The 23,680-nt window shown below is 42.3% G+C and overlaps 2 protein-coding genes across 25 annotated transcripts in view; one reads left to right on the top strand and one right to left on the bottom strand.

Moving 5' to 3' along the window:
* UPF3A (UPF3A regulator of nonsense mediated mRNA decay) overlaps positions 1-18,667 on the top strand; it is a 53,380-nt gene extending 34,713 nt beyond the window's left edge. For 3 of the 23 annotated variants that reach the window (XR_012009665.1, XR_012009653.1, XR_012009673.1), the window contains 2 exons: positions 6,725-6,806; positions 16,156-16,792. The gene's annotated coding sequence lies outside the window, so the exon portion shown is untranslated. Of the gene's footprint in view, positions 1-1,788; positions 2,361-2,382; positions 3,588-6,724; positions 6,814-15,840; positions 16,022-16,155; positions 16,793-17,518 lie in introns of those variants that run through there. The other 20 variants (XR_012009671.1, XM_072782270.1, XM_072782259.1 and 17 more) reach the window with 14 other exon arrangements.
* Positions 11,722-22,900, bottom strand: CHAMP1 (chromosome alignment maintaining phosphoprotein 1). Of its 2 annotated transcripts, XM_072782256.1 has the most exons (3): positions 22,779-22,900; positions 15,529-15,606; positions 11,722-15,292 (listed from the first exon to the last, which is right to left on the bottom strand). In XM_072782256.1, the coding sequence occupies exon 3, from the start codon at positions 15,236-15,238 to the stop codon at positions 12,764-12,766; it is 2,475 nt and encodes an 824-aa protein (XP_072638357.1). In that variant the 5' UTR covers positions 15,239-15,292; positions 15,529-15,606; positions 22,779-22,900; the 3' UTR covers positions 11,722-12,763. The 2 variants fall into 2 exon arrangements, with proteins under 2 accessions (XP_072638357.1, XP_072638356.1); XM_072782255.1 differs by lacking the exon at positions 15,529-15,606.
* Positions 22,901-23,680: the final 780 nt, after the last annotated feature.

Raw genomic sequence — 23,680 nt, 5'->3', positions numbered from 1 at the left:
TATGCTGCTTCTAAGAGGTGAATTACAAGTTCTGCCCTCTAGGAATAAGGGACAGGGCTGCATCTTCTCCCACAGCACAGACAAAACCCTTCACCTGCCATGGGCAGCCCCACAGCCTACACCCCTCTACTTCATTGCTTCAGTGAAGATACACTGGTGTGGGTGTCTATGTCGTACCAGGGACAGGTGCTGTGTGCTCAGGTTACAAAGCACAAGAGTTTTGCTGACAATGAGCTCTCTGTTTGCCAGGGAAATCCACATAAGTAGATGAAGAGACAATTATGGTTCACTGACATAAGGGCTGAAGTGTACACAGGAAATATAGGTATTTCCTGACTTTTTAAAGTCATCTTCCCAGGGACACTGATCTATTTGGGAGTAATAAAATTTGGGATCCCTTGCCCCTGGCAACAGGAAGCCAAAGCTCAACACCCCATGACCCTGGTTTGGGAATGATGCAGAGGTGAGGCACAATGTGGAGCCACTGAAGGCAGCAGCATGTGGTGGCACTGGTGATAATGGCACCCAGTGGCAGGGCCCGGTGCAGCTTCCTGCACTCCACCCTGTCCATTGGTTCTGAGCCTCATCTCATTCTCTCTTCACGTTCATTCTCTGAGCTACTTATGATCCTTCCAATAATTTCCCTTTTCTGCTTAAGTCAGCTAGGATCAATTATCTGTTACTTAAAACCAAGAACTCCACAGGAAAACAGATAAATAGGGAGGGAGTTAGAGGCAACAGTAACAAGGAAATCTGGGGGAAGAAGTTACACTGGCTTGAGTACAAGTACCATTAGTATCCAGGAATAAGAATCTGGCAGCCTATACCCTATGGTGGTAATCATCTGTGGTCACCTGGAATCAACTATCCACTGGTTCAGGTTTGTGGAAATCACATTGCTACCACCATGGAACAATGTAAAAGGCGAAAGGAGTGCAAGATATGGTATGGGGTGGCGATTTCTAGCAGCACTGAATTGGAATGTAAACCAAACAAAACCTCTAAATTCTTAAAACCTAGAAACTGGGAGTTGCTATGCAAGTGGTAAAATTGTTGTATGGTCACATGGTGAAAATAGCCACAAAATATGAAAGTTGGTTCAATAATATAGAAAGAGTGGCCTCTGTGCCAGAATAGAGGTATTTAGGAGTCTTTGACAGACTGGCAACACACCAGGCTGTCCCAACACCCACACCCCACTGATGCTCTCATGCCCTTCCCTCCCCAGGGAAGCAGATTCTCTCAGGCTCCTCCTAACCCACCAATGTTATCAGACCTGAAATACAGGTCGATGCTGGGAAGACTCGGCTTCCACAAAAGAACAGAGTCCTTTACCTGTCAGCAAAGATGAAGGGAAAAAATGGAGGAATGGGTTCTGAGTGTGGGAGTCTAGAGAATAAAATAGGCTGATTTTATGAATAATGTATTGGTTTAAACAAAGGGGAGGTTCTACTTGCTGATACAACTGGTTGGTAGGAGCCTGTATTCAGTAGTGGCCAAATGAGGTTGAAATATCCAAAATTCTTATCACACTTGAAGTGAGCTCTGGATTGGGCTGGGAAACAGCCCAGGAGGTGGCCACATCCTAGTCTTTGGAGCCTGTGAAGGTTACCCTATATGGGGAGGTAAAGGGTTTTGTAGACATGATTAAATTCATTAAATTCAGGGTCTGACATGGGGAGATTCTCCTGGGATGTGCAGGTAAGGGAAACAGGGAAGGGTTTCACCCCCAGTGAAAAAAATGAATAAATTCTCATGAGTAAATAAAATTTCATATTTTGTGTTCAGAAGAGAAGGTGACATGCAGACACCATCACAAGCCAAGGAAGCCTGCGGCCCCCAAGAGCTGGAGGAGGCCAAAAACAGATGGTTCCCCAGGGTCTCCTGTGGGAGCAAACCTTGCCGACACTGGCCTCCGTAATTGTAACAAGAGTAAATTTCTGTGCTTTTAAGCCACTAAACTTGTGGTCATTTGTCACAGCAGCCATAGGAAACTACCGTAGGCACCCTGGGTTTAATGGGAAAGGAGGACCCAGGAGTTTAGTGGCAAAGCCGAGAGAAGCTGACTGTAGCAGGCAGAAGGGCCAGGTGGCAATCAGAATGGCCTTCCTCCGGATGACTCTGGGGGTGACTGGTTACCAAGTGCCTGGGGCAGGAAAGGGTAAACTGCCTGCTAGATTCCTGCCTGCTTGGCATAATCAAACCCTATGTCAGGTCCTGTAAATATAGGCCTGATTTGAGCAGCGCTAAGAGATACCTGGCCCTTCAACCAGTTTCTAGACTAGAATGGTTTCACAGACCAGAGATCCTCAGCTGTCCAGGAGGATAGCTACACTCAAGGAACCCTGTGAGAACAAGTCTATTCTGTGACTTTTTCTGTAGGCATTTACTGCAGGTTGGCAAAGACCCACAAGCTCGACAGTTGGCAAGACTGCGCCTTTGTCAGGGTATGGAACCTGCAAGACTCCAGCTCACTGACGCTCTGTGAGCAACTGTGGAGTTGACAGTCTCAAGTAGAGGACACAGGGGACCAGCATGGGTGTCAGCAGTGCGGGGTGGTTTAGGGATGGCACTGCTGTGACCCTGAGTCATCTGAGATGACCCGTGCTTTGGGACCATCCAAGCTTTCCTGGGTGCTCCTTTCTGTGTCCAGCACCTGCATGCTGCCTCCACTGCCATCTGCTTGTGCCCTTGTATCCTAATGTGCCTTTCCCTACATCCCTACTTGTTGGAGGGTACAGCATCTCCAGCCCCATGCAGGCCTTCTGACCCCACAAGGCTCCCAGGCTCCACCCTCACCTCAGGCTGTGAGCCAGCTGCTCTAGACCAGTCTTCTCAGTGCCCTGACTGCCCGGGCCTCCCTGAGAAACTCACTCTTCACTTGAGAACAACTTAGTGTTCACTCAGCCTCTCTATTACCACTCTCTGCCTTTGAATACCACAGAAGCTGGCTGCTATATTCATTTCCTATCCCCGAACCTAAAGCTGGTTCTGACACACAGTGGGCACTTTCAAAGGAGTGAACAAATCCATGCATCCTTCATTGGTTCCACTCTGGGACCCTCCTAGGATAGAGCAAGAAATGTCTGACCGAGCCCCCAGACAGGAGGTCACGTGGCTGCATCACAGTTCTGCTGGGGGCTGGTGCAAACCCACAGCTTGTAGGAGTTCAGCCAAGTGGGGCAGCCCCTGGGCTCCCTCACATCCACCAGCCAGGCCTCTAGAGCCAGGAATATGGGCTTTCTTTAAAGAGTGAGGAAAGAGCAGCCATGGGAGCCTGAGACCACTGGAAATGCTGCAGGCACCCCCAGAGTGTTCCCCCGCCACTGCTACCACACTTGCCCTGCTGCTTCTTGTTCAGCTGGAAATCTGTGTGGATGTTCCTCACCTCTCTTGGGAGAGTTGTTCTAGGTGGAGAGAAAACTGTGACTTCCAGATAAGCTGTCCAGAGAAGCAGACACATGCCTTCTGGCACAGTAGTTTCCCACTGTGGGGGCCCATCACTGGTAGTCTGCTACAGCACCTGAATTGACAATATCCCTCTGTGAATTAAAAACAGCAGCATATTCACAAGCTGGTTGAAGCTGGTAAGGATCCATTTCACTACTCTCTCCACTTTTATGAATGTTTAAAATTTTTAGTAATAAAGTGTTTAAAAATTCATCTCAGATGGGGATTTTTTCCCACTTGGTTCATATGTTGACAGATTAATTGAATGAATTCTTAGTACTGATACAATAAGATGATGCTGGACAGTTCTATTCTAGTGTTTCATTTTCATTGTTCTAATTGCTGAGATCATGTTGATGTAGTAGGGACCAGAGGGGTCTTGTAATAGAAATACTACCTAATTCTTTAAGTTTCTTTCAAATTATAGGCCAAGTGTTCAACGTATCTATAATCAAATATTACTTGTAAGGGTTTTATCATTTGATAACTCTTTCAATCTTACTGAAAACAAAGACCCAACTTTTAAAAGGGTTTGCTATTCAGTTGGACTCATTCATCTTCTGTCTCTGGGAAGCAGACACAAAAAGCTCGCAACTCATTGTCATGAAGAGGTAGGCCAGGGCACCTGGGTGGCTCAGTGATTGAGCATCTGCCTTTGGCTCAGGTCATGGTCCCAGGGTCCCAGGACCGAGTCCCACATCGGGCTCCCCACAGGGACCCTGCTTCTCTCTCTGCCTGTGTCTCTCATGAATAAATAAAATCTCAAAAAAAAAAAAAAAAAAAAGGAGGTAGGCCATAAAATCTTAATCTTTCACTATTACTTGCCCCACCAGTGGTCAAAATTCTCATTAGCCCGATTCAATCAGAGCATGAGGTAACAATGACATCCGGTATTTATGAATTACATTCAGTGTGCCAGTAACTTTACTAAGTGCTGTCTTACTCCACAAAAACCTTATGAGGTAAGTCCTACAAGTAAGCCCCATTTTGCACATGAGGATAATAGCTTGTTCAAATTCACATTCAGGCATGCACACACATACACAACAAGGGAGGCAGGTACAAATGTGGGTTTGACTTCACAGCCCAAGCTCTCAACCACTGTGCTCATCATCCCCAGTAGGAAAGTAGGTGTGTGCTCATCAAGCATTAAAGTTGTAATGTCCAAGAAGGTGGGTCCTTAGCTTTGCTGGTGCCTCACCTCACTTTTGGTGATGGCCAGGTGGTGGAAGTCCTTGCATGGAGAGGGAGCCTGTCTTCTAGTCTTAAACAGATCATAGGGTAGGAGAGAGGAGGTCATGAGCTCCTTCTGGAGTTCCACAACCACAAATAGTATGCATGGCCAGGGTGGTTTCTGTGCTCACCACTCTTGCTTTTTTTCTCACCAGCTTTTTTTCTCACAGTATCCTGTTCCAAGCAAAGTGCTCTCTGCCCCCAGCTTCACAGGAGCAAACAAGACTGTATGGAAGAGGGTTGACTTTCCTTTTTTTTTTTTTTTTTTTTAAAGATTTTATTTATTCATAGAGACAGAGAGACAGAGAGAGAGAGAGGCAGAGACACAGGCAGAGGGAGAAGCAGGTATCATACAGAGAGCCTGACGTGGGACTCGATCCAGGGTCTCCAGGATCATGCCCTGGGCTGCAGGCAGTGCTAAACCGCTGCGCCACCAGGGCTGCCCGAGGGTTGACTTTCCATTGTCACTTACATTCCATAAAGGAACTCGGCTGGCCAGCGTCACGTTCCTGGTAGCCTGTGCCTGTTTGTGGAAAGGCCATTCACTCATGTAATCAGCCAGTGTGTACTGAGTGCGTACAATGTGCTGGGCACTCTGGAGCCAGGAGACCATGTTAGTTCCCACCTGCCACCCTCTGCTGGCTGTGAACCTTCGGTGGTCATTCAGCAGCGCCAAATCTGCCTGGCAGAAGAGAAAAGCCCCCTTTCCACCAGCATAGCCTTCTGGGGGCCTGGGCTGCCCCTCCTTCTCCTTCCTATAAGGAGGGCTCATGGTCCTCAGTCCAGTTCTTTTTTGCTAAGGTGGGAAGTCTCCATCTCATCCACTAGATGAGACATTCTGCTATTTGTTTTGTATATGCCCTGTAGCTTATAGGGCATACGGAATGTAGTTTTTTCCTCATTCCTATATTTGTTTCTTTTGCATGTAGTTGATTTTTTTAAGTGAAATGTTTGAATTCCTTCTTAATTCCCTTTTGCCTGTAATCTCTGGCAATTTTGTGATTACCATGGGGATCAACATCCTAAAGTTATTCTAATTTGAATTTATAGCAGCACAACTTCTATAGCAGAAAAACTCTCCTTCACAACTCCATCCCCTCGCCCCTTTGGGTTGTTGATGCCACAGAATTACATCTTTATACCTGTGTGTCCCAAAACATAAAGTAATAATTTTTAGGTGTGGGTGGGAGGTAAAAAAAAAATAAATAAATAAAATAAAGTAATAATTTTTAAAAATGTGTTAGTCTCGAGAAGCCTGGTGGCTCAGTGGGTTAAGTGTCTGCCTTCGACTCAGGTCATGATCTCAAGGTTCTGGGATTGAGTCCTGCATCGGGCTCCCTGCTGAGCCCTGCTTCTCTCTCTGCCTGCTGCTCCCCTCATTTGTGCTCTCTCTCTGACAAATCAATGAAACATTTAAAAAAAAAACAAATAAATGCATTAGTCTCCTAAGTAATGTAGAAAACAAATTTTGGAGTTAAAAGCCAAGTTACAAATACTAGTTTTATAGTAGTCATTTTTCCTTTATATGTGTTAATCTTTTAAATCACTTAGCTAGGGACGCCTGGGTGGCTCAGTGGTTGAGCATCTGCCTTTGGCTCAGGTCATGATCCTGGGGTCCTGGGATTGAGTTCCATGTCAGGCTTCCTGCAGGAAGCCTGCTTCTCCCTCTGCCTCTGTCTGCTTCTGTGTGTGTGTGTCTCATGAATAAATACAATCTTTTAAAAAAATCACTTAGCTAAGAAAAAAGTACAGTTACAAACCATAGTTACAATAATACTAGCTTTTATAATTGCCCATATATTTACCTTTATGAAGATATTCATTTCTCCATATTGGCTTTGAGGTAATGTCTAGTGTCTATTCATGTCCCCCTACAGGACTCCATTGAGCATTTACTGAGGGGGTACAACTGGAGGTCACAGAATCACTCAGCTTTTTATTCTGGAAATGTCTTGATTTCTCCCTCACTTTTGAAGGACAGTTTTGCCAGATATTGAATTCTTGGTTAACAGGGTTTTTTTTTTTTTTTTTTTTCTTTTAGCACTCTTAATGCATTGATCCAGTGTCTTCTGGCCTACAAATTTTGATAAGAAATCTGCACATATTCTCATGGAGGATCCCTTGTATGTGGTAATTTTCTTCTCTGTTATTGCTTTCAAGATTTGTTCTTTGGCTTTTAAATGTTTGATTATAATGTGTCTCAGGGTGGGTCTCTTGAGTTCATACTACTTGGAGTTTGTTGAACTTCTTGGATATTTATATTCATATATTTCCTCAAGTTTGGAAAGTTTTCAGCCATTTATTTCTTCAGATATTCACTCCTCCCCTTTCTCTCTTCCTTCTCTGGGATGCCCACAATGTATATGTTGGTCTACTTGGTAATGTCCTACATGTCTCAGGTTCTGCTCACTTTTCTTCAATCCTTTTTCTTTCTGTTCCTCAATCTGGATAATTTCCATTGTCCTATCTTCAAATTCATGAATTCCGCTCTGCCTCTGAATCCCCCTGGTGAATTTTTCATTTAGTTGTGGTATTCACAGCTCCAGAAGTTTTTAGGTTTTCAGTATCCTTGTTAGTATTTCCATTTTGTCCATACATCCTTTTCTTGACTTTCTCCACCTTTCTTTAGTCCTTTGAGCATCTTTAGGACCATTGTTTTAGAGTCTTTGTCTAGTATATCTGCCATTAAATCTTTCTCACAGATTCTGCTGAATTATTTTCCTTTGAATGGGTCTTTGTCTTGTAATATTTTGTGAAACACTGGACATTTGAATCTAAAATGTGTAACTGTGGAAATCAGTCTCCTCCTTCCCCAGGTTTTGCTATTTTTTGTTGTTTTCATTTTATTATTGTAGGTTCTGTGCTGAGATCAGCCTGAGGTATAAACAATGTCTTATGTCTCTTCTGAGACTTTCCTTTGGCATTCATAGCCACTTTCTAATTTTCCCTGTACATGGCAGCTGTTTTTTAATGTCCTAATATCTGGCTTCCCAGAGGAAAAGCAAAACTGAGGCTGGGGTGGGGGTAGGGTAGTAGTGGTGGTGGTGGTGGTGGGGAGTCCTGCCCTTTAAATCTCCTGAAAGTCATTTCAGCTGGAGGGAGAAGGGATTGCAACAATGAGGGAGATGCAACCAGAATGGCTGCTTGCCTCTTTGATCAAAATTAGGAATCAGCAAAGTGCAGATCCCCAACATTTGGAAGACAGGGTCCTTTTTACCCACCCTAGCTCCTGCATGTTGTGCGCAAGATGCTCACATGGCCGAGGGTGGGGATGGGTGCCACTGTGTGAAGAGCTAACATTTACTGTCCAAGCCTTCCCCTGCGAGTTGCAAGCTTTCAAGAGACTGAAGTTCCAAGGTTACATCAGAGAGGTTCTCCAGTGCAACTGTTGTCTACCTGGGGAACAGATTCCTGGTGCTTCCTACTCTTATCTTCCCAGAATTCTCACTTCTTGACTGCCTTTGATTTGCTATTTTCCTAGGTAGAGGCTAGTGGCTTTCAGTTAGTCTCTTCCACTGTAATAGCTCTTACCCCACAGGCCAGGGAACCCATGTGGGGATACTGCCAGTTATGGAACATAGCTACTATAATTCTATACTTTCCAAGCTGGGGCAATAACCACAGGACGGTTTATGGGCCCACAGAGCCAGTTGAGACAGCCCTGAGCTGACACTGTGGAAACCTGACCTGCATGAGCCCCTGCTTGGAATGGAGGGCCCACAGGGACACTTGGGGTCTCCTGAGATCACTCCAGTCCAGTCCATGTCCAGGTATCCCTGAGGGTCTATTTCCTCTCCTCAGCTCACAGTTGTCCTGCTCCAAAGCCATCAGTCCCTTGGGTGAAGGTTAGGAGAAAGGCTAACTATAAAGTTTTGGCAGTGTACTTGGGCCCTTGCTCAAGGGGACCAGGACTCCCCTGCATCCAAAGGGTTCTGGGTTTGTACACTAGCTCAAGTCTGGGAACTGACTGAAGGGCCAGGGTTCTCTGTTTTTGATTCAAATACGACTTTTGTTCACTTGACTTACAACTAACTCTTCCAATTATACAAATCAAGAATTTACTAGGCTTCTATGTATTTCATCTAGTCTTCTTATTGGTCCATGGCAAGCATTTGCAAGAGATAAGCTAGTGATAGAAGCAAGTTAATTAACATTATGCTCAAGCCAACTAAGCCACTAATTGGTCAGGATCAAAAGTGTTGAAATGTATTTATTATTCTATCCCAACTTTTTTTCAGTTTTAGTCTGGAGAACTTGTAATGTAAACATAGCATTCCTGCACTGAGTCAACAGTAAAAGAGGCCCAATTCATTTGTATAGGGTTTTCTCTTCTTTCTCCAATTCACTTAAAAAAATTTTTTTTAAAGATTTTATTTATTCATAAGAGATACACAGAGAGACATAAGCAGAAGACGCAGACTCCCTGCAAGGAGCCTGATGTGGGGACTTGATCCCAGAACCCCAGGATCATGACCTGAGCCAAAGGCAGATGCTCAACCACTAAGCCACCCAGATGCCCCATTCTTTCTTGTTCATAAAAAAGTTTGGGAAGAGTAGCCCTAGGTGGAGAGAATTGTGCTAAGCTTGCTTAGTGAGTAGCAGTTGTATGTGTGTTTTTAAGACTTGTCTATTTGAATGCTGTATGTTGGCAAATTGAACTCAAAAAAAAAAAAAAAAAAAAAAGACTTGTCTATTTGAGACAGAGAGAGATTCAGCAGAGGGGAGGGGCACAGGGAGAGGGAGAAGCAGACTCCGACTTCCCCAGAGCAGGAAGCCCAATGCAGGACTTGATTCCAGGATCCTGAGATCATGACCTGAGCTGAAAGCCGAGGCTTAACCAACTGAGCCACCCAGGCATCCCAGGGTGGCAGTTTAATAGGAAACAGGGAGCACTTTCTTGGGGGGAAGAAAAAACAATGAGCAGAGTGGGGTTTGAAGGTTGCTTGAGTAAGGTCTGGTTTGTCAACAGAAGACCTTAGTAACTGGACCTTAAATGTGCAACATAAAATCAGTCTTGTGGAGACCTTATTTCAGTGTGTAAAGGGTGAATGTGAATTGACACTGAATTCCCACACTCTAAGCAGTCTACTGTACTAATAGATTTACACAGTGATGAGGGCCTAGACCAGTAAGGTGGCAACAGATGTATTGCTGAAGAAACCTGTCTTGCAATAAGCCAAGCAGAGGAACCAAAACCCCAAATTTCAAGCCCAGGTCTGGTCCCAATTGTCAGGCCTTACGACTGTGGCAGTTTAAATGGCAAAGGAGATTTAGGTTTGCTAATCAGCTGACTTTACAATAGGAAAATCATCTTAGATTATCTGGGTGGCCTAGTGTAAACACATGGAAGATGCTAGGTGCTAGGAAGGGCACCATGAGCTGATAGAAAATGCAAAGCAAAGGGAATGGATGCTCTTCTAGTGCCTCCCTGCTGACACCCTGGCTTTGGCCCAGTGAACTATAGAAATTTAAGAAAACAAATTTATGTTCTAAGCATCTGAATTTCATGTAGCTTGTCGCTTGCTTAGATCCAACATGGTAAGCATCCTTCTATGTCTTCATTCAAGCCCATGGGGTATAGTAATTACTTAAAAAAAAAAATCTTAAAAAACAAAACAAGCAGTATCTGCTAAAGACATCCCAGTTCACAAGGGGTAGTAGAAGGGGAAATGGAGGGGGATGGGGTGACTGGGTGACGGGCACTGAGGAGGGCACTTGACAGGATGAGCACTGGGTGTTATACTGTATGTTGGCAAATCGGACTTCAATAAAAAAAAAAGAAAAAAAAAAAAAGACATCCCAGTTCAGGTAAGAGTCCAATTAATGAAAAGGAAGTAGGTCACCTAAAATATAGTGGTTATCAGGTCCATGAATGTTGAGTGAAAGATGGTACATATTTCTTATAATTTTCTAATTTTCTCATATTTATAGAATTTCTCATATTATAGAAAATCATCGGACTGAGTTTATTTAAAATAGTTTTTTTTTTTTAAATAGTTATAATTACATAGGAAAGTAAGAAAATGAAAATGTAGACAGGGTCACAATGACTAAAGGCATGTGACTGTACAGGAAGCAAATTGCCAAGGTTTTAAAAAAAAAAAAAAAAAGTATTAGGTTATCCTGATCTGAGACATAAAAGAAAAAAAAAAAGTAGAAAGCCACAAATGAAGTGAGGCCAAGAACACAGTGGCTTAACCAAAGGCCAAAACTATTTGTGCATCTTCAGCATATCCTGAAGCATATCCTGATATACATATCCTCTGTATTATGAAAAAACCCACATGAGATGGCAAGTCAGGGGATGTAGTTGGCTCCACCTTGAGTAAAGATCTAGGAAGGGTTCTGTGAGAAGTGTGCACCAAAAGTGTAAAGTCCTAAGGAAATAATGTCACACATAACACAGCTGGTTTGAGACTGCAGGCTTCAAAACGGTTTCTGCATGCTCCACACCTTTGTATGTTCGTCATAATTTTAATCAAGCCAGCATTGATGAGAACAGGACTGTCTTATCCAAGGAACCCTACCTGTCCTACTTGCTGGCCTAGAAGGAAATGCCAGCACTGGAAGCTTGTTCTGAAGGGACCCAAAATAAACTGACGACAGCTTAACTACTCACCCAGGTGGTGAGACCTGGAGCCTGTAAGTTCTTCCCAGTATTCTATAAACACTAAGTCTTCTCAATTGGCATATTACTTTGGAGGTTATGAAAAAAAGTGCTCACCGTTCAAAAATGTCTAGGAACAGCTTAAATAAACGTAGTCTCTCAACCCTTGGGTGCACAGGAGAATCCTTATGGCACTAAATGCTTCACACTGTTTACACAAGTCCACCAGGTTGTGGATCTTCCACAAGGAACACTGCCAAGTGTGGCATTTCCTTCACTTACCTGACCACAGAACTGAGAAAACCTAGCTTTAGGAAATGCTGCTCCAGATAGGAAAATTAGCATGCTGAGAACAGGGGGAACAAGAAAGAATAATGGAATCTGGGTGTCATACAATGAAAATTACACAAAAGAATACACACACATGAGGATGCTGCTGACATGATAGCCTTTGCTTTTAATTTGGTTGATACACATTTGACAAAATAGTTTAGAACAAAAATAATCAACAAACAGGCACAAAGTATTTACAGTTAACAACTGTGGAAAACATACAACTGACATACTCTCAAACAGAAATGTCTACTTAAAAAATTTTCTACTGTGAATCTGGAAGACTCTCAGTTCCTACTCATCACCAGGTCTGAAACCCCACAGGTGACGTGTGAGGCGCAGGAGCAGCAAGTGCAGTTCTAACACATTTGGCGGTTAAGGATCATCTATAGGTGTGGGCTCACAGGGAAGAGAAGAACCAGAACTGGGGGTGGGGTGGGGAAGGCGATGTAGAATGGAAGACTCCTCAGAAGGAAACAACTAAGGACAAGACCGAAGTCACACTCATCTTTCCCAGTTTCCTAGAGGAAGCTGCAAACCTTTAAAAACTTACTCTACATCTCTTTTAGCAGAAAATCAGCAAACCCTGAGACTCTAATTTTCCATGACGTAAAAGCTAATAAACATCTAGAACTGCTCAAGATTTATAAATAACTTCATATGATCAAATAGGAACTTCAAAATAACTTTTATGATCTGAAAATACATTTAAGAGAAAATTTCTGAAATTTTTCATACCTAATTCTTAAACATTCCAACTAATAATTTCCATTGTCTGGAGTTAGTTCCACAAAAAAAAGATACAGACACTTTGATTAGATGTTTCAAATTGAGTACAACTTGCTATTGATTGTTAAGTGGACCACCTACATTTTCATATTATTCAAATATATTTAAAAGGAATTAGAGAAATTTTATCCATCTGGAATACAGTTATGAATTTATTGACTTACAAGATAGTCACATAAACAGAGACCATGAAAAAAAGAACCAAATGCTTATTCTCTGTAACACTACTGAGACAATTAAACACAATACACCATACACATCAACATCTACTGATCCAACTATGCTATTAACTATGCTTTACAGTTTCAACAAACAACTTTGTAGATCATATATCCACACCATGTGTAAAAATCAAATTTGCTGCTCCTCCAGTGGCTGTTCAAGAGCTTCCATTAGCTTTTTATTTGCTTCTTCATTATGCCGGCTTTGACAGTGAGTTAAATGTTTTTTAAAGCCTCTTGGGAAATTTGATTCAAAATTACAACGTGGACATTTAAGTAAACTCTGCCCATGGGCTGCTACATGATTTTTAAGGAGAGATTCCAAAAGAAAAGCCTTTCCACAAATTGTACATTTGTAAGGGCTATGAACATTATGTTTATTAACCAAATGATGCAAAACTGCACCTTTTTTCATAGCTCGACAGCAACAAATTTTGCAATAATACTTTCCTTTTCCACGCTTCATATACTTTGCAATCTCTTCTTCAGAGATAAAAGCCTCTTTCTCTTCAGTAAATTGTAACACATTTTTGGACTGCTCTGGATTAGTCATATCCATTTTGTTCTCTTTACTGAAATCAATAGATTCCACATCTACCTGCTCTTGATCACTGCTTGATTCTTGGCCCTTGCTGTCTATCACATCTAAATCTGCTTTTATATACTCACTGCTACTAAGCTCAGCATCTGAGTTCTCTTGGTTGTCTTTCTTGAGCTTTTTTGAGGAAGGAAATAAAGTGTCTTCTAAGAGTTTTTTAGGTGTAGCTAGTAGTTCTTCTTGAACCAAAATATCACACTTTTGATCATCTATGGCATCTGTCTGTAGTTCATCACCAAGCTCAACTGCCTTCTGAGACTCTGAGAAGATAGCAGATTTGGGAAGTTCAGGGAAAAGGGCATGTTTCCGGGGCTCTGGAAAAAGAGCACGTTTTCGTGGTTCAGGAGAAGCTGGAGGGGCTGTTTTGGTGGGCTCAGAAAACAAGGCAGGTTTTCTAGGTTCAGTATCAAGAGAGAGAACAGGCTTCCAGATATCGGAACCTGCTTTAGGGGACTCAGATGGTCCAGAAGGTTTCCGGGTCTCAGGGAAGACAGGTTTTTGAGGTTCAATAAAAAAGGAAGACTTCCAAAGGTCAGGGGAACCACCACGGGAACTCTTCTGGGACTCGGAAAAATCAAGTGAAGCAGGAGAAGTTTTTCGCTGATCAGAAGAAAGCTTCCAAAGCTCTGGAGACCCTGAAGGTTTTCTGAGCTCTGGAGATCCTGCTGGACTGCGGATCTCTGGGGACAATGGTGGGCCTGGTTTGCGAAGTTCAGGAGACAAGGGAGGTCCTGCTTTACGAAGCTCAGGGGACACTGAGGGAACTGTCTTCCAATGTTCAGGTGACAAGGTGGGAGCTGTCTTTCGGAGTTCTGGTGGGCCAGACTTCCACGCCTCAGGAGACGCAGGGGGAGACTTCCAGGAACCAGGTGAAACCGATGAAGACTTCCAGGATGCGGGGGACACAGAGGAAGTTGGTTTCCATGGTCCAGGTGAGATAGAAGGAATTGGCTTCCAAGGACCAGGAGACACAGATGGAGCAGGTTTAGCTGGCTTCCAAGGTCCTGATGATGCTGAAGGACTAGATTTCCAAGACCTCGGGGACCCAGGTGGCCCTGGCTTCCAAGAACCTGGTGACACAGCTGGGGCTGGTCTCCTGGGCTCTGGAGAGACAGCAGGGAATGGCTTCCAAGGTTCAGGAGATTCCGATGGGGATGGCTTCCTTGGCTCAGGGGAGATAGTCCGGGCTGGCTTCCGAGACTCTGGAGATGCAGTTGGGGATGGACCCCAAGGTTCTGGAGAAGCAGCTAAAACTGGTGACTCTGGAGATGAGCCTGAAGGTGGCCCCAATGTTTCTGTGAAATGGGAGTGTTTTTGAGGTTTAGGATTAACAAGAGTGGCCTTTACTGGCTCAGGAGATATAGGACCAAGTTTCTGCGGTTCTGGAGAAGGAACAGGGACTGGTTTCTGAGATTCAGAAACGAAAGGGACTGATTTTGGAAGTTCAGGAGAAGAAACAGAGGCAGATTTTGGAGGCTCAGGAGAAGGAAGAGAGGGTGTCTGTGGCTCAGGAGAAACAACAGGGCCAGGCTTCTGAGGCTCTAGGGAAGTGAGAGGTGTAGGTTTTGGTGATTCTGGAGACAAAATCGGGCCAAGTTTCTGTGTCTCTATGGAAAGAGCAGGTATAGGTTTTGGGAGTTCTGCTGAATTTGAGGACATTTTCTGGTGCTCAGGAAGAGGAGGGCTTTTCCCAGGATCTGTTTCTTTGCTTACTGGATTTTTTGGTTTCTCATTCCACTTCTCTGGGCCTGCATGTTTGGATGTAATGTGATAGTACACATTAGAGTACATCTTGCTGGTGAAGAAGCACTTATGGCAGTGAAACAGCTTTGCACTTTTCTGGTAAAAAATCATTTTACCTAACCCACCAGCATCCATTTCATCACAAAATTCTGGATGGATGGTACCCATGTGGATTTGTACATTTTCATAATCTGTGCCTCGAAAACTGCAGTGGTCACACTCCAAACGTGATGATGGTTTACGGACTTCCTGGAATACTTCCATTTCTCTCTCTGTCACAACACACACGATTATATTCTTTAAAAACTTTCAACAGTGCTGCAACAAAGTAGAAATTAATTATTTTCAGGGAACCTAATTTTGAATAAAGTGCTGTTCTCTGTCCTAAACCTGCATAATTTTAAGTCTCATATGGCATGTACATTTATCAGATAATACCTTAATAGAGATTTTGAAGAGAAAAGAGAGAATGAACTAATTTTTAATCTTCCTAACACTATGACTCAGTATTACTTTTATTTGCAGATGAAGAAATAGGTTCAGAGGTGCCTTACCCCAGTAATAGGACTGCCAGTGACCCAACCTTGATCCCAGAATCACCTAGCACATGCCTTACAGCCTGACTGTGAAATCTGGAATGAACAAGCAGTCAACATATAAAGCTGAGCCAACATCAAAATTAAAGCTAGGCAGTTTAAGGCTGAGCATGAAACTAGATCCACTTCAGAAATACTTTAACTAAAATTATGAAAAGATGGCTTTTAAAAAATATCAAATTATTCTGTAATGTTTTATCCAACCTAATATAAAGTATTTCATTCATTCATTTCATAAATGAATTATTTTTTTGTGCCCTACTTTTCTAGGGTTTAAAGGGTGTCTTAAAAAAAAAAAAGAGGTGTCTTATACTTGGTGGTTACATTAGGTGCAAAACCAACTGTGAACGTAGAGAAGGCTGTCAAGGAAAGATGCTCAAGCATTGATCCTGAATGATGTAAAGGAGTTTGCCTAGCAAAGGGCAATTCAGAGAGATGACTAACCCTTAAGGTAGGAACTTGCTTGTCAGTAATTATGACTTTTTAAAAGTTTAAGCAAGTCTTCTAGGGTGGTAAAAAGTAACAGGAGCTTATAGCTAAAAATGGGATATTAAACACACTGTTCTGCAACTTGTTTTCATTTAGGGAAGAGAAGATGCTTCAGGAGAAAGAAGACCAGCTCCTGAGGCTTTACGGTGAGAAGTGGAGTTTCAGTGATTCTAGAAACCAAAGAAGGCCAAGTTTCTGTGTTTCTACCTAGAGTTCTGTTTCTACTTATACAGAGAGCAAGCACTAAATCTTCTTGTGCATATCTTGAGTGTGAGGGTATTTCTGAAGAGAAGATTCCTAGAAGTGAATTACCTGAGCCAAAGGTGATTTACATTTATAATTGATAGATTTCACAGAAGTCTCGAAAAGTTATAATACTATTATGTACCAATCAACAAATGTATATACCGTGGACAATTCCCCAACTCCCTCACCAATACTGAGTATTATTAAACTTCTAATCTTTGCCACTTCTTGGGTGAAAATTGGAGTCTCAGCATTATTTTAAGGTGCTTTACTTTAATAAGAAAGAGTGAAGGGATCCCTGAGTGGCGCAGCGGTTTGGCGCCTGCTTTTGGCCCAGGGCGCGATCCTGGAGACCCAGGATCGAATCCCACATCAGGCTCCCGGTGCATGGAGCCTGCTTCTCCCTCTGCCTGTGTCTCTGCCTCTCTCTCTCTCTCTCTCTGTATGACTATCATAAATTTAAAAAAAAAAAAAAAAAAAAAAGAAAGAGTGAAAATTTCCCTTGTTAGCCCTGTGTATTTCTTTTGTAGGATGTGCCTTCTCCTTTTAATTATTTGTAAATAGTATGCATAAAAGAAATCAGCTCTTTTATTGAAAATATTTTCATAGTTTATCATGTCTCTTGACTTTATGGTATGTATATGTATATATATGTGCGCTTTTTCACACACAACTGGTTTATGGAAAAATTAAAAACTTAAAGGTGTCTTCCTTACGATTGTTATAAATTATGCTTTCCTATTCTGATACTTTTTAAAGCAGTCAATACTTTTTTACTATGATTTTGAGGATTTCATTCTTTTTACATTTGTACTTTTTTGAGGGAGGGAAAGGGACAGAAGGAGAGAGAGAACCTTAAGCAGGCTCCATGCCCAGGGTGAGACAGCCCAACATGGGGCTCGATCTCACGACCTTGGGATCAAGACCTGAGCGAAAACCAAGAGTCAGACACTTAACCGACTGAGCCACCCAGGCACCCCCTTACATTTATATATATATATATATTTTTTTTTTTTTACATTTATAGTTTTACTTTATCTGGTAAAAGGAGGGAGATAGGGATTCAGCCTATTTTTTCATCCCAAACAGACAATTCAGTGGTCTCTGCAACCCTTTTCCTCACTGATATGTAATGTTCCATTTTGCATTTACTAAATTTTGTGTTGATAAATCCATTCTGGATTCTAGTCTTTCTTTTTAAAATTTTTTTTAGGCAATCCCTATCTTCAAAACAGGGCTCGAACTCACAACCCTGAAATCAAGAATCACATGCTCTTCCAACTGAGCCAGCCAGGCATCCCTGGACTCTTCTATTCTCTACCATTTCCATCTTGTATGCTCTTCTCAGCATGTGAACTCAACAGCTGCCAAAACAGATTCTGTAACACAGTTGATGAGTTTATCCAAGTGGATCACAAAGTCTTTTCTCATTAAATTATGTCCTATCCTTTTTTTTTTTTTTTTTTTTTTTTAAGGAAGGCGAGATTTACATTTGTGTCCAGGAAGTCAGAAGCCCCTTTGCGCTTCCTTTTTTTTTTTTTTTAAGATTTTATTTATTTATTCAAGAGACGGGGGTGGGGGGCGGGAGGCAGCGGGGAGCAGACACAGGCAGAGGGAGAAGCAGGCTCCATACAGGGAGCCTGATGTGGAACTTGATCCCAGAACCCTGTAAAGGATCTATACCTTAAAAACGATAGAACTCTTCTGAAAGAAATTGAGGAAGACACAAAGAGATGGAAAAATATTCCATGCTCATGGATTGTGTAAGAATGAATATTGTGAAAATGTCAATGTTACCCAGGGCAATTTATACGTTTAATGCAGTCCCTATCAAAATACCATGGACTTTCTTCAGAGAGTTAGAACAAATTATTTTAAGATTTTGTGGAATCAGAAAAGACCCCGAATAGCCAGGGGAATTTTAAAAAACAAAACCATAGCTGGGGGCCTCACAATGCCAGATTTCAGGTTGTACTACAAAGCTGTGGTCATCAAGACAGTCTGGTACTGGCACAAAAACAACACATAGATCAATGGAACAGAATAGAGAACCCAGAAGTGGACCCTCAACTTTATGGTCAATGAATATTCGACAAAGGAGGAAAGACTATCCACTGGAAGAAAGACAGTCTCTTCAGTAAATGGTGCTGGGAAAACTGGACATCCACATGCAGAAAAATGAAACTAGACCACTCTCTTGCACCATACACAAAGATAAACTCAAAATGGATGAAAGATCTAAATGTGAGATAAGATTCCATCAAAATCCTAGAGGAGAACACAGGCAACACCCTTTTTGAACTCGGCCACAGTAACTTCTTGCAAGATACATCCACGAAGGCAAAAGAAACAAAAGCAAAAATGAACTATTGGGACTTCATCAAGATAAGAAGCTTTCGCACAGCAAAGGATATAGTCAACAAAACTAAAAGACAACCTACAGAATGAGAGAAGATATTTGCAAATGACGTATCAGATAAAGGGCTAGTTTCCAAGATCTATAAAGAACTTATTAAACTCAACACCAAAGAAACAAACAATCCAATCACGAAATGTGCAAGAGACATGAACAGAAATCTCAGAGGAAAACATAGACATGGCCAACATGCACATGAGAAAATGCTCTGCATCACTTGCCATCAGGGAAATACGAATCAAAACCACAACGAGATACCACCTCACACCAGTGAGAATGGGGAAAATTAACAAGGCAGGAAACCACAAATGTTGGAGAGGATGTGGAGAAAGGGGAACCCTCCTACACTGTTGGGGGGAATGTGAACTGATGCAGCCACTCTGGAAAACTGTGTGGAGGTTCCTCAAAGAGTTAAAAATAGATCTGCCCTACGACCCAGCAATTGCCCTGCTGGGGATTTACCACAAAGACTCAGATGCAATGAAACGCTGGGACACCTGCACCCCAATGTTTATAGCAGTGATGTCCACAATAGCCAAACTGTGGAAGGGGTCTCGGTGTCCATCGAAAGATGAATGGATAAAGAAGATGTGGTCTATGTATACAGTGGAATATTACTCAGCCATTAGAAACCACAAATACCCACCATTTGCTTCAATGTGGATGGAACTGGAGGGTATTATGCTGAGTGAAGTAAGTCAATCAGAGAAGGACAAACATTATATGTTCTCATTCATTTGGGGAATATAAATAATAGTGAAAGGGAATATAAGGGAAGGGAGAAGAAATGTGTGGGAAATATCAGAAAGGGAGACAGAACATAAAGACTCCTAACTCTGGGAAACGAACTAGGGGTGGTGGAAGGGGAGGAGGGCAGGGAGTGGGGGTTACTGGGTGGCGGGCATTGAGGGGGGCACTTGACAGGATGAGCACTGGGTGTTATTCTGTATGTTGGCAAATTGAACACCAATAAAAAATGAATTTATTATTACAAAAAAAATAAAGATTTTATTTATTTATTCATGAGAGACGGGGGGAGGGGGCAGCGGGGAGCAGACACAGGCAGAGGGAGAAGCAGGCTCCATACAGGGAGCCTGATGTGGAACTTGATCCCAGAACCCTGGGATCATGCCCTGGGGATAAAGGCAGGTGCTAAACCGCTGAGCCACCCTGCCGTCCCTGTCCTATCCTTTACGAAAAGTATCAGCTACCACCAAGAGCATTTAATGTGCTCTGTGCTAATAGTAATTACAGGGTCAAAATGTATTCCTTCCAGGTTACTGCTCCTCAAACTACAATACAGATTAGAGATACTTATTTATATTAAGAGGATCCCCTTTAATAATTTCAGAAACAATAACTTAAAAAACTGTACAGTATTTCTAATTTTGAGAACTTGTCTTGAAGATGTTATTGCCTACAACACTGTTTTCTATCACCTATATTACCGGTTTATTATTTGCATTTGGGGGTAGCAGTTTAAATATAAAAAGGTGACAAGACAGTTGAGGAAACAAACGAGTGCTTTTCAGAAAGTATTAGCTCCTTCAGGAGCTTCAGGAGCTGCAACTATCCTGGCTTTCAGAAAATTGTTTTTAGGGCTCTATGGGCTGACTAAAAAAAGAATATAATCACTGAATACTGAATAAAAAAAATCTCTGAAACTTGCAAACATAATGAAGATAACATGTAGAAAGAATGTGCAGGTTAACGATCCACCTAAAACCCAGTGTCTCATAAAAGTATAAGAATGTTATAAGAAAAGGCAGCGATTTCTCAATAACCGCATCTGGCCTAAACGGCCACAATCAACAGTCAAGGGATGTTCATAAGGGGGACATTACATATTAAAAACCATCATTATAGTATAATAAACCCTAAGTTGCATATATATGACACAGAGGTTAAGACCTCAGGCTTGTTGGGTTTGAGTGAGTCCTGGTTCCAGTATATGGCTTTTGTTAGGTTGCTGAACTTACGTTTCAGGTTCCTGGACGGATGTTAATATTTTGTAGCATATTTAGAACAGTATCTCATGGTGAACTGTCGGTGTCAGCTATGATTATTATACTAGAAACTACAAGGGCATCCTCTAACCAACAGTTCAGTTTCTGGTAAGTAAATATTGCCCAATGACCTTGCTAAAGTTATGGCTGACCAGCACGCAGTATCTCATCTGAAATATACTCAAGTCCTATTTATGACAGGAAGATAGACTTTGTACTTTCACAACTTGCGTTTCTTAAACTGTTAACTATGAAACTTTTCCCATCTTCTCAAGAAACTAGTGTAGAGTGGGAGAAAGTATCTTACTCAGTACCTCTCTATTGTCTTTGCCTAATTTACAGTCCTATCAACAAAACAACTTTCATTTCCTGTATGTTAACTCATCAACTTTTTACCAATACTAGTTCATAAAATAGAGGTTATCAATAAGCCCAATAAGTGTATAATACAGGAATCAGATTATGAACTTTAAGAGTAAAGCATTTTGTTCTCTTCCTACAGAAATTACTGAGCACACTATTCTGTCATCAGAAAAGTTTTTAAAAAATGCTTCCATGGCATGCCTGGGTGGCTCAGTTGGTTAGGAGCCCGAGCCCACCTTTGGCTCAGGTTGTTATCCCAGTGTCCTGGGATGGAGCCCTATACCGGCTTCCTGCTCAGTGGGGAGTCTACTTCTCCCTCTGCCCTCCCCCCACTCATGCTCTCACTCTCTTGCTAATAAATAAATCTAAGGGAAAAAAATGTTTCTGGCAAACTTACCAAATGAAAAAGAAAATAAAACCACATCTCATAAATTGACATCTCTAACATTAGTGCAACAACTGGAGAACCACACCCCCTGTTCCCATTCCTATGAAAGAATTGTGGTTCCTTTCCTTTCTTTTTTTTTTTTTTTAAAAAGATTTTATTTATTTATTCATGAGAGACACAGAGAGAGAGAGAGAGAGTGAGAGGCAGAGACACAGGCAGAGGAAGAAGCAGGCTCCATGCAAGGAGCCTGATGTGGGACTTGATCCCAGGACTCCAGGATCACATCCTGGGCCAAAGGCAGGCACTAAACCGCTGAGCCACCCAGGGATTCCCCTTGTGGTTGCTTTCTATAGGCAAAACTCTACCACTATTTCTGCTTACTTCTACTTTCCATTGGCTGTATCTCTGTTTCTTGCCTCTCTGGAAATTTTACACTAACCCTACATTTTATTGCTGCTTCTGTAAATTAGTTTATCTTTTTTTTTTTTTAAAGATGTATTTATTTATGAATGATAGACACACACACACACAAAGAGAGAGAGATAGACAGAGAGAGAGAGAGAGAGGCAGAGACACAGGAGGAGGGAGAAGCAGGCTCTATGCCTGGAGCCCGACCTGGTCAAAGGCAGGCGCTAAACCGCTGAGCCACCCAGGGATCCCCAATTAGTTTATCTTTGATGAATACCACTTGCCCTAATTCCTGCTGCTTTTGCCTCCAAGTGGCCCCCAGCCACCTCAGCTTGGATTCCTTTTGTCCTTAACTGCTGCATGTTAAATCATCAGCTCTCTCACCCTCCATGGAGTGCCAATCAGTTCCTCACCGATCCTGCTCCCTCTCAATCTGTGTTAATTCCGATGGCTCCCTAGACTTGGGTGTTTCCCATCTCCCTCACCTGCCCCTCTCTATTTCTTCCTCTTCTTACCATCAACTCTTCTGGCCAGTCTCAAAGTGTCTATTTCCCAGCCTCATTATCAGACCCTAGTAACCCCTTACTCAAAAAAATTTTTTAAAGAATTGTTTAAAATTCACTTCTCAAACCCCAAACTCTGTCATATATATGCATACCTGTCACATCTTCATGCATCATTATGTATGCACATATGTGCTTTTGTAGATTTTCCTTAGGTGTAAGCACTTCTCAAAAATGTTCACATCTTAAACATACTCTCCTAATTGTTATAAAGCAAACAAAAACAATATGCAAAGTAAAGCTGGTAAAATAACACTATAAATCCAGGCCAATTCCCTTTAGAGCAGGGAAGAAATAAAGACCAACAATACTTTCTCTGGTAGACTTACCAGTTTATCTTCCTAGAAGCCTTGAAAGTATGTCTTCAAAGGGCAAGCAAGTCTACATGGCTTCTGAGTTAATTATAGAAAATAGTTTGTAGTACATGAAGAACAAAGATGAGAAGATGGACCTGGAAAAAAAGAATAAAGGAACTGTAATCAAAACTACATTTCTGTGATAATCTATGCAAAAGAACTCTGCCTATTTCTCTTGCTGACCTGCTCCCTGCCAACAGTGACTGGGGTCAATCCACTTGCTTTAATGAAATAATACCAAAGATAACCATGGATACTACCAATGACACCACCCACATCTTATTCCATTTTAAAATCCAGGACCGAATCCTGAACCCTTGTCTATAACCACAGCAAATTCATCGTCTCACTTCAGCTGCCGAGACCACAGGATACAGGAGCAGCTGATGTTTTGTCCATTATCCACACTACACTGCAGAGCAGTAAAGTAACAGGTAGTGAGGAAGGGACAAGATTGTCCACAGGACCAAGGGGCAAAGAAGGAAGAGGCATCAGAGGATAAGGAAGGACAGTGGTGCTCCAGTGACTGCACAGCCTCTTCAAACATGGATTTCAGAGAATGTGTCAGGGTCCGGGTAAGCTGTTGACTTGAATAGCAAGAACAAAACTGGCCATGAACAAGCCAGGGGATAGTGCACAGCACACCACTCTACCCATGGTCAAGCTGTAATGTGGATAGCTGTGCTGTCTGTGCCTCTCTAGCCTTACTTCCTCGCCATCCAATCGCCATACTGTTTCCAGTCATCTTCCAAATACAACCTAATGCCATTGGCCTGCTCACAGTTCCTCAAAATATCCCCCAACACCTACAGAAGACAAAACCACGGTATATATAGCCCTTCACAATCTGTCTGTCCCCTGACTGGACTTCATTC

This window comes from Canis lupus, chromosome 17 (assembly GCF_048164855.1).
Source record: "Canis lupus baileyi chromosome 17, mCanLup2.hap1, whole genome shotgun sequence".
Taxonomy (NCBI): domain Eukaryota; kingdom Metazoa; phylum Chordata; class Mammalia; order Carnivora; family Canidae; genus Canis; species Canis lupus.
Note: the sequence above shows the minus strand (reverse complement) of the source record. Positions and strands in the feature narration are given on the sequence as shown.